Source organism: Triticum urartu, chromosome 1 (genome assembly GCF_003073215.2).
Source record: "Triticum urartu cultivar G1812 chromosome 1, Tu2.1, whole genome shotgun sequence".
In the NCBI taxonomy this organism is placed as follows: Eukaryota; Viridiplantae; Streptophyta; class Magnoliopsida; order Poales; family Poaceae; genus Triticum; species Triticum urartu.
In genome coordinates this window covers 445906635-445917695 of record NC_053022.1, presented here as the reverse complement: position 1 = coordinate 445917695, position 11061 = coordinate 445906635, and the positions used below count along the sequence as shown (strand labels likewise).

The 11061-nt window shown below is 45.5% G+C and overlaps 1 protein-coding gene across 1 annotated transcript; it reads left to right on the top strand.

The window, feature by feature from the left end:
* The first annotated feature begins 339 nt into the window (after positions 1-339).
* LOC125517483 lies at positions 340-8609 on the top strand. The gene is made up of 6 exons (XM_048682688.1): positions 340-590; positions 5648-5740; positions 6768-6903; positions 7105-7381; positions 7530-7584; positions 8139-8609. Exons 1-6 carry the CDS (start codon positions 354-356, stop codon positions 8211-8213), a joined length of 873 nt encoding a protein of 290 aa, XP_048538645.1. The 5' UTR covers positions 340-353; the 3' UTR covers positions 8214-8609.
* Positions 8610-11061: the final 2452 nt, after the last annotated feature.

Below are 11061 nucleotides of genomic sequence, written 5' to 3'. Positions count from 1 at the left end.
ACTTTGAAAATCCAAATAATCAAAAAAACATGTAGAAAAGAGGAAAAATCGTGCTCCCTCGGGGTGCACCCAACGCGCGACATGTGGTGGCGGCTAGACACACCAAGTGGCATGCTTTCAGCCCACAAAAAATAGGCATGCCAGGTACCCTTTGATTAGTTTTATTTAGATCACCCTCTCTAATTAGTTAGTCGCACTTTTTTTAGGGTTATTAGCCCCACTTTTTTTGAGGCAGGGTATTAGTCCCACATTTTTTGTGAAGTGAAGGTATTAGTCTCACATTTTTTTTGGAGGGACCATTAGCCCCACATTTTTTGGGTCACAATCTGGCACCAATTATCCATCCATGGCCCATGGGCCAGCATCCTAGTTGCCTCATCTCCTCTCTATCTCTCTATGTCCACCCTGCAGCGAAAGGTGTGGGTGTGACGCACGGCCCATCCGCCGAGATGAACCACGTCAAGTCGGCTCTTCTCTCAGGCCACCGCCCGCACCGTCTCGCGGCGGCGGCGCCGCAGCAGCTGGCGGCCACCGCGTCGTTCCACTCCACGCCTCCCCTGCAGCGGAAGCGCAAGACCCAGTGGCAGCACGTAAACATCTCCCTCCCTGTTGTGTTATTGATAGCTCGCGGGAATTTTTTTTATTTTTATTTTGTTAGATCCGCCTGTACTTTGCAGTTGGTCGGTAGGCTGTTTGCTGAAATGCCTGTATGGGGAAAAGCCTTCCGTTTCCGTCGATGTATTACTCTTTTGAGAGGAATTCTTGCTTGATCTGTTTGATGTATTTCCCGTGAGAAAGGTAGGCCATACCACCGCTAGATTTGGGGACTTCTCTGTTAGATGCTTGCTTGTTTTGACGAAATTAGATGCTTCTGAATATTGGGTTCCTCAAGGTGAATTTGGACGTCCTTGCATGCTTGGCGAAATGCCCCCCAGAGAATAGTTAGGGCCGTACCAGATTGTGGAAGCTTGACCGGAATGGAATTCCTTGTGCTTTCCAAAATCATTTTTTGCCATGGTGCGATGTTTTTTTTGAGACAAACTCGCAAAGCTTTATTGATCTATCAGGATGTTTCCAGGTACAAAATTGAGATCTCCCGGGTGGCCTAACCAAGCATGGCGGCCTACCCCCAGGGTTAATACATGCTTCGTGAGGTTGTGAGCCTTGAAATTCGAGCTCCTAAACTCATGCTTAAAATTACATGAGGTGTAAGAAGATGATCTGCCTATTATTTCATATACAATGGCTCCATAGCTAGCTCCACTTCTTTCGTTGATATCATCTACCACAACTTCACAATCAGAAGGGATCACGATTTTCTGGACATGAAGGTCCTCTGCTAGAGCAAGGGCTTCCCTGATGGCCAATGCCTCAAGTGTTGCTGGATCGTCGATGGCATTAAAAATTACTCCAGATGCCCCCAGAAAATTTCCCTCCGCACTTCTGCATATTGCTGCTGGTGCACCAAAACCTCCTGCCCTAGAAACAGCGGCATCCACATTGAACTTCACGTGATCATCAAGTGGGGGGATCCACTGACAGGATCTAGGCAATGGATTCCTCCGTTCCTTCGCTGGTTTGGACAAGATCTGAATATCAGACAAGAAAGATGATATGAAGCAATGAGTAGATAGCAGGCTTTGATAAATTTCCCCATGATTTGCCTTTCTTCTCGCGCTCCACACAGTCCATAATGTCATTACCATTCTGTTGAATTCATTATGAATGAGAGCATCATGCATTGCAAACAACCAATTTTTGGCACTTCCGTCCTGGTTCGACCTCATATGTTCAACCATCTCTTCCAACGAGAGTGCCCACACGCTTCTAGCCATATTGCAACTCAGGAGAGAGTGGCGTCAGCTGTCTTCCGCTCTGCATAACAGGCATACCCGTGTATCAGCCATGTTTCCGTGATCTAGGACATCGCCAATGGGTAGCGAGTGCCGGACCAAACACCACAGAAAAACTTTAATTTTTGAGGGCACCTTGATGTTCCGGAGTGATGTCCAGTTTTTCGCTCCTCCCAAGTGATCCAAGCAACCTGTGCCTTCTGCAATCCACCCTTCTCTGCTGCATTTTGTTCGGACAATAAGTTTGTACACCAAGCTCACTGAAAAACGCCCCTTCCGATCAGCGCTCCTAGCCCAAAAGTCATCTACCTTTTTTTGTGCAAATTGGAATCCTCAAAATTGCTTCCGCATCCACTGGCACAAATACTTCTCTAATGAGATCCTCGTGCCACACCGCCGGCGCAGAGGTTGGATCAATCAGCTCCGCTACCTTCCTGGGCGGGTTGGGTACCTGAGAAGAAATCGCCTTCATAGTCATGTCTCGTGGAACCCAATTGTGTTTCCAAATATCGGTAGTTTTACCATCTCCTATCCTTCGAATGATTCCTTGTGATAACACATCCTTGCCATCTAGAACAGCCCTCCAGATTTGTGATGGGTGTGGTCTGAGCTCGGCATCCAGCACTGAGCAATTCGGATAATAAACTGGCTGTAGAATCCGTTCACTGAGAGAAGATGGTTCCTGCATCAAACACCAAGCTTGCCTGGACAAAAGTGCAAGGTTAAAAATTTCGAGATCACGGAAGCCAAGCCCCCCCATGCTTTTTGGCCGAGTCATAACGTCCCATTAGACCCAGCATGTTTTTCTTTTTCCCTGCTTACTCCCCCACCAGAACTGTCGTATGATAGATGTTACATTCTTGCATAATCCCGTGTGAGTCTAAAGCAGGCCATGGAATAGACTAGGACCGCCTGAGCAACTGATTTAATTAACACTTCCTTCCCTGCAGCAAATAATATTTTCTCCATCCAGCCTTTTACCTTCTCCCAAACTCTATCACGCAAATATTTGAACGTGCCATTCTTTGAGTGTCCCAAGTCAGTTGGCATTCCCCAAATACCCGTTGCTCAAAGACTTGTTCTGCACATTGAGGGAGGCCTTTATACTGTCTCTCAAAATCTGAGGGCACTCCTTGCTAAAAAAGATTGAGGATTTATCATGGTTCACCCTTTGTCCTGATGCTGAACAGTAAATATTCAACAGGTTTGAAACCGCTTCCTCTCCATCAACACTTGACTTGGAAAGCAGCAGGCTGTCATTTGCGAACAGAAGGTGGTTGACCGTCGGGGCTTACGGTGCCACCTTAACTCCGCTAAGAATTGATGACTGAGAACTGGTCTTTAAAAGGCACGAAAGGCCCTCTACCGCAGTCAAGAAAAGATAGGGGGAAATTGGATCTCCCTGTTTTATACCTCTGCTAGGTCTGAAATCATCAAGCTTTTCTCCATTGAATAAAACTGAAAAAGACACTGACCTCACCATACCAATAACTGTGTCAATCCATGTTGTTGCAAATCCAAGCTTCACCATAATAGCTTCCAAGTCCAACTCCAGCCTATCATAAGCTTTCATCATATCCAGTTTTAGGGCACAAAAACTGTTTGCTTTTGATTTCGATCTCTTCATAAAATGCAGGCACTCATATGCACATATGATGTTATCTGTAATTAGCTTGCCAGGGACAAAGGCTGACTGTTCTTCAGAGATAATGTCTGGCAGAATAAGCTTCAATCTGTTAGATACCACTTTTGAAGCAATCTTGTAGAGTACGTTGCGTAAGCTAATGGGTCTGAATTGAGATAACAAAGACGGGTTCATTACCTTGGGAATCAGCACAAGAACCATATCATTTATGCATTCCGCACTCTCCTCCACATGGTGTGATGTGTCTTGCTTGGCTCAACCACTTTGCATGCGCAGCCTGCTTAAGTTTTCTTGTTTTGTATTACCTCCGTCCCAAATTAGTTGTCTTAGATTTTTTTGAAACGCGGTCCCTTAGGGCCCGATTCATTAAAAAAGGTAGAATAGAGTTGCCCGGTTAATTAATGGAAACCCGGGCGAAAACTGTTACAACACGCCCACAAGAAAGGGTACCTCGGCCGACCTGGCACCTACAAGACCACACACCGCCGAGAAGAGGACACCGTCGAGGTTGCCTGCAATGTCATCGTTATCACCTTTCCCCGAGCAGGCGACTCCGATTCTGCCGCTGACGACCTACCAAGACCCCATCGAATGAACGACACACAAGGACCTCATCGGCCATAGCCAAACAATCGATCGCAGACGTCGAGGACCGACAACTCCGATTTTGTTGAAGGGCTTCATTGGAGAAAGTTGAAAGCCTCGCATCGACCTAGCTTAGCGCAACCTCCAAAGAGTACTGTCCACCGAAACCACCCTCATGGAGTCATCGTTGCCGCACGGGCCCCGCCACACGCAGCTCCGACTTCTCTGTCATAGTGAGAAACGAGCATAGGCAACGCACTCGTCGGCGAACCAAACCATCGACATTAGAAGGACAAGCCGTGACCCAGCTCTACACGTCACCATCGTCGTAGCCGCACAGGTCGCAACTCCAACCACTCGCATCACCGATTGGGCACCTGCCAACCGTGACGCCGTGCACGTCCAGCCCAATAGGAGCGCGGAGAAGGATCGCCGGTCTTCAAAGCAACGCCCCAAAGGAAGAAACGCCGTAGGGACGACGCCGTTGCCCGACCCAAACGGGTCTAGGCTTTCGCCCAAAGAACCAGATCTGAGGATGAAGCGGGTCAAAGAAACTCCATAGTGACGCCCTCAAAAAGGAGAACGAAGCTCGTAGGCGCCGCCATCGCCGGCTGGCTCTTGCCGATTAAGCTTTCGCTCGGAGTAGACTTGACAAACACCCTCGCGCTGACGGTCGAAGACGGCCGCACCCGCTGACCCGTGCACCTCCAGTGTGGCACGATGCCAATGCCACGCAGGAGCCACCTCACCACCAGCAGACGCCAGCGAGCCAAAAACGACCGAGACCGGCCAGATCCGGCACCCCGCCGCCACAACACCGCAGCGGCAGCAGCAAGCACAGCCGCGGGCCTGCACTCGCAGGAGGGGGGGCTGCCACCCTGCCCCGCCACACCGGGAAGGAGCTTAGGGCGGAGCCCCAGAGCTCGCAGGCCGCCAGTCACGCGTGGAGAAACTTCAGGGGCAGGAAGGGGAGGGACGCCATCCCTACCCGACTCGCCGGCGGGAGATTCAGGCCGCAGCCCAGGATCCCGATGACGAAGACATGGCGGCTGCCACCCGCTGAAGACACGGCCTGAATCCACCAGGCGCCATGGCTGCCATGACGAGCGGGAGCGAGCCTCCCTCCACCAGAGAACACCCCGCAGAACGAGGGAAACCCCGCCGCCGCCGTCCGCCGGGCGGACTTAGTCCGGCGGCTTCATCTGGCGACGGCGAGGAGAGGTAGGGGCGGCGGGGAAGACTGGCGGCGGCGGATCTAGGTTCTGCCCGTGTCGCCCCGGAAGGCGACGCGGGGGACGGGAGATATGAAGTTGCAAAGTTTAGCCAACTTTAGTTGTCTTAGATTTGTCTAGATACGGATGTACCTAACACTAAAACGTGCCTAGATACATTCGTATCTGAACAAATCTAAGACAACTAATTCGGGAAGGGGGGAGTATAATTTGTTTGCTTGTAAGTGCACTTTTAACTTCTTCTTTTGCAACTGATGATGTCTTATCACTAGAAATTAGTTCGTTTCTTGAACAGAGAAAGAGCTAACACTACTATCTTTTGCTTTCTGCAGAGGTTCAATTTTTATGCAAAACGCAGGAGAAATAGAGACACAAAAAGAACAATGATACGGAATATGTCTGAGTATGCGGAGCAGCTCTTCAATGTCAGTGAAACAAAATGATTAGCATCTTTGTGTCATTCAATTTTGTTCAATTAGTTTTGGGTAATTAGGTTAAGATGATTGGCTTTCACAACTGCTGAACTTAGGATGATCGAACTTAGATACATATTACTCATTATCTGTTATTCAATTTTTATGCAAAACGCAGGAGAAATAGAGACACAAAAAGAACAATGATACGGAATATGTCTGAGTATGCGGAGCAGCTCTTCAATGTCAGTGAAACAAAATGATTAGCATCTTTGTGTCATTCAATTTTGTTCAATTAGTTTTGGGTAATTAGGTTAAGATGATTGGCTTTCACAACTGCTGAACTTAGGATGATCGAACTTAGATACATATTACTCATTATCTGTTATTCAATTTTTATGCAAAACGCAGGAGAAATAGAGACACAAAAAGAACAATGATACGGAATATGTCTGAGTATGCGGAGCAGCTCTTCAATGTCAGTGAAACAAAATGATTAGCATCTTTGTGTCATTCAATTTTGTTCAATTAGTTTTGGGTAATTAGGTTAAGATGATTGGCTTTCACAACTGCTGAACTTAGGATGATCGAACTTAGATACATATTACTCATTATCTGTTATCATGTTCTTTGCATTCTTGTAATTTTAACTTACATTCGTCAAGAATAAATGCAGTGTTTTGGAAAACATATGAACCATATATACCCTGCAAAGTCTTGAGATAAATGAATGCTCAAAGTTTGTTCTGGAAGATCTCTGCGAGAAAGTAGTGTTAATCCTTTTTGAGATTGGCAACTTTAAGGCTTGCAACCCTACAAGGTGTGTAAAATTTAGTAATCAAGAGACTGGTATACAAGAAATGTCTCTTTATTTCATTGCTTAAAGTTTTGCAAGGAAAGAAAATGAACTAAATATTGCTCTGTATTTTTGTGCTCCCGTAGTTGTATTCACTTTAACACCGGTTGCAGTTTTCAATCAAAATGACTTGTAAGTACTTGTGTTTTTAACCTAGACATTTTCATTTATAACAATGTTCAGAGTTGGCGTGATGAAGATGAGAAAAAAGACGCATCTAGTGGACCTTCATGGTTTAGAGGACATCGTTGGGTCAGAGATTCGAGGAATAATGGTTTCCGTCCACATGAGTTTTTTTACGATACTGTCAAAAGCAGGGGTACAGTTCCTTATCTGCACTTCTCTTTCTACTTAATGAATAATTTTGAATCATTTTCTGGTATGCACCGTAGTTTAATTCAGGAGTCAGGACTCCAACTTCTTAAGCATTTATGAAGTACGGCTATTTCGGTTACTATATTCTATTCTAGTTAGACCTGTACTGAACCTTATAAAGTTTGGGTGTTTCTTGTTTGGACAGGGGGATTTGAGTTTTGCACAAGCGATGATGATGATGAACCAGAGACTGTTTTTCGCAATGCTTTTCGTGGGAACCAGCACACATATTATTGGTCTTTTGAATCTGATGATTTTCCAAGGAGGAATTCAAGACGTTCTCATTCAGAAAGTTCCGGACACTGGAGTTATGAAACAGACGACGAGGGCGAAATATCCACCCAGACAGAGGTATCTGTGGCGCGTCAGGCTCTTGGATTGAGTACTTCTGGCCCACTAAAACTCGAAGATGTTAAAAGCGCGTAAGATCGTTGAGGCTTTGAGTATTTCACTAGCCTTGAGTAATTTTTTGGGGATTATGGCATGAGCCATGATAACATCGTATCCTTCATTTCGTTTTTACTCTGGAACATTTGTTTTACCATTTATCTCCTCCCCTTTTCATACTAGATACCGGACGTGTGCACTTAGATGGCATCCAGATCGTCATCATGGCTCATCGAAGGTAGTAATCTTTCAACATCCAAGTTTATCTTCTCTTTGCAAAGTTTTTTTTTGTATGCCTTCATTTCATTCTGTGATAGATCTGCTGGTTTCCTGAGTTCACCCCAGGCTCAGGTGCTACCGTGAGATGACAATTAGCCAAATTAAATATCAGGAACTAAAACCACACATCCAGACCCCCTCTTCCGTCCTTTATTCTTGACTCAAATGCTGTAGGAGTGCACTTCCAATGGCCCAACCTTAGTGATAATGCAGCACACTATCTATAATTAATGTAACATTAGATCAATAAGGATTGGTTAGCAACTCACCTAGGTTCCATACAAAACATATGTTACAGCCATTTTTTCCATTCAAAAGTAGGCCACACATGATTCAGTAGAAGACAGGCATTTAATCTTGGTTCAGACCGACATAGTACCTGCAAAACATTGTATCTTCTAGTGTCTAATTTGATGTTTTGAACTTCTGTTTTTTATTTACCTCAAGGACTTCACTGTTACAATTGCTTGTCTACAAAACTCATGAGTATTATGGATTTTCTTTCATGGGCAGGCTACTGCAGAGGAGAAATTCAAACGTTGCAGTGCAGCATACCAGACTCTGTGTGATAGTTTGGCTACTGCATAATAATGTGATAAGAATATCCGAGCTACATTAGTTCCTTCCACCAGCAGACATCAACTTCGTAACTGCAAATTCTGGAGGCCTACCACTTGCAGACCAACTTCTTATCTGCAGATTCTGCTGTGCACAAGCCAAAATGCCAAAAATTGCTTGGCTCTCTAAAGGAATTGGCTCAAGCCAAAATTGATCAGATAATGTCAAAGTACTGTACCATGTAACATCTCTAAACTAGTCATTGATTTATTTTTAGAGACAGGACATTATTATACCACTCAGGATTTTGTGGTGGCTGGGTTATCTCACCCCAATATAGTCAGTTTAATTGAATGTTTTGGTATTTTTTGTGCTTAGTAAACAGTTGAGTTTAACAAGGAGTTATATAGTCCTTCATATACTATCTATTTTTTGTGCTTAGTAAACAGTCCTGGTCCTTCAGCCTTTGTTGCTGTTACACAATAGGAGTTCTACAAGGACACTTTTCTTTTCGGGCATGGGGTTTCTTCTTCTGAGCTCAAATGCACCCTCGTGAACCTTGAAACAGAAATAGATAGTAAAAAAATCCCAGTTTTTTGTCTTTTGGAATGTTAACCATTTAAATAGGGTTAATTAAATTTTTGCTTGTGTTGCTTGAGCTTAGCTAGTTTTGACTAGGATTTGAAGCCTTAGATTTTATTTGTACTTCAAAAACATTTTGGTAGTTATTTATAACCCAAAAATTATTTATCAGGGAATACTTAGAATGCCAAATATAGAGTTTATATAATTATTATATGTATTTTATGTAATATTTGGTCCCGAAATATTCTCCCTAAGTCCTAAATATTATGTTGGATTTTTTAGAAGTTTCCAAATTGAATTGGATTGGTTTTGGAATCAAATCTATTTCAAAACATGAAAAGGAATAGGAAAAACCTACTTTAAACTAAATCCGAGCACGAGTGGCTCTTAACTTCTTTTTTCGAGTGTTTATATAATTATGGCATGAACTTTATTTTCAAAAAGAAATCCTTCCCCCGATCCGTATCAATTGCCGCTGCTTTAGTATAGAATTCTCTGCATAATTCAGAGGCCGAACCCCGACACCAGCACCCCTCAAACGACCCACCCCAGCTCCCTGTCACGCCACTGCACCGTGACATTGTCTCCCCGAGCAGGATCTTCCTCCCCACTGCCATCCATAAGCATGGCCCCTCAACTTTAGCCTGAGCATTGCGTTGAAAGTTAGACTATCCACAGTGAAAGTAACATAGGTAGTAACATCACATATATCTAGATAAAATAGATGATGTGGCAAGCAATAAATAAAGAAAGAGAAGAAAATGATAACATAGCTAGTTACTAGTAGTAATAGTAACATCACACATATCAAAGTAAGATGTGTCTATAGCCTAATAAATGAAGGGTTGCATGTTACCACACATATGTTACTCCTCATTATAGAGGTAGTAACATAGACTAATAACATGTCGATGTTATTACTCTATGTTACTATCCATTGTGGCTAGTCTTAGAGCAGATCTAATCCAAACTAGATCACCTAATCATCTCGCCGCTAGTGTCCAAACCCCAGATCCCCCGGCCGCAACGGGCGACACGCGCGCCGGCGCCCGGCCCGCCACTAGCGCACGTCCATTTCCTCGAGAAGCCCAGCCCCCACCACTTGCCGCCGGCCGCCCATCCACCACCCCACCCCACCCGATCCCCTCGGGAAACCGCGCGTCCACGGGCCCAATGATTGAGGATCGGAGCCGCCTACCACCACAGCGGATGGGCCTTTTCCGGTAGTTTTCCGCCTTTCTCCCGTGCACCCCCCGCGCCCCGGCGCCCGGGCCCCCACGGCCGGCCGGTGAGAGGCCTGGCCAGCTAAAGCAGCGGTGGCCGGCCGTCGCCTCGTGCCGGCGATTCCCAGCCACCCGCGGAAAGCGCCGCGCCCCTCCCGTAAATCCTCTCTCTCTTTGCCGGGCGACAGCACCGCGCAACTGCATGCACTGCTGCGGCTCGACCATGCCCGTGCGTGTCCACTGTGCCTCACATGAACCTGCACAAGATCCTACGGGAGAAAGTCAGACGGCCGATAGTGACTGAGATTGCAGGGTGATGGTGATGATGATGAGATTGCGTTCAGGAATGCGTTGAGTCGGGAACAGGGAATGTGGGGGACGCTCGCATGCAGCTGCGGCAAAAGAACAAATTTGACCTTAGATTGAAACTATTTCATAAACTAAATTGTTCTTAAAAGTATTTCCCCCGGCTGACCTTTAATGTGCAGCGCCTGACAACAAGGCGCTGCACTCTACTGTGCAACGCCTAACACTTAGGCGCCACACTGTGCAGCGCCTAACTCTAAGGAGTTGCACAGTAGAGTGCAGCGCCTTGTTGTCGGGCGCTACGCAAAAGGGTCAGCAGTGTGAAATATTTTTAAAAGTAATTTAGTTTGTGAAATACTTTCGCTTTGAGGTCAAATTTATTAATTTTGCCGCTGCAGCTGCAACGAGGAATTGGGTGACACTCTGAATGGAGAATGAAAAGGGGTGCTCAACTCAGATGATATATCAGCTCAATGTTCATTGCTGAGCCCCTTTAACTAGATTCCGTTGATTTCGTTATGTATAAAGCCTGCCTTGCTCTGCACAGCAATCATTGGCTGGAAGTACTTTTCGTCGGTTGGAGTTCTAGGCCGCAGCCCGCAGGGAAACCCAGAACGTTAGAATTTAAGATAATATGCATTAGCAAAAAGTTGTCTTCATCTTCATTAAAATATGATTTTGGAGAAATTTGCATTTTGCGGTTTGTAGGCATCATTTTTCTTGTTATTTTTACTTCGTTATTGTCATGTTGTCGTCAGCCGCGC

Bases quoted from the DNA above. Each gene is read 5' to 3' on its own strand.
- LOC125517483 (XM_048682688.1), top strand. From the start codon at position 354: ATGGGCCAGCATCCTAGTTGCCTCATCTCCTCTCTATCTCTCTATGTC. The intron at 591-5,647 runs GTAAACATCTCC...TGCTTTCTGCAG, and splicing joins GCAAGACCCAGTGGCAGCAC to AGGTTCAATTTTTATGCAAA. The intron at 7,382-7,529 runs GTAAGATCGTTG...TTTTCATACTAG, and splicing joins CTCGAAGATGTTAAAAGCGC to ATACCGGACGTGTGCACTTA.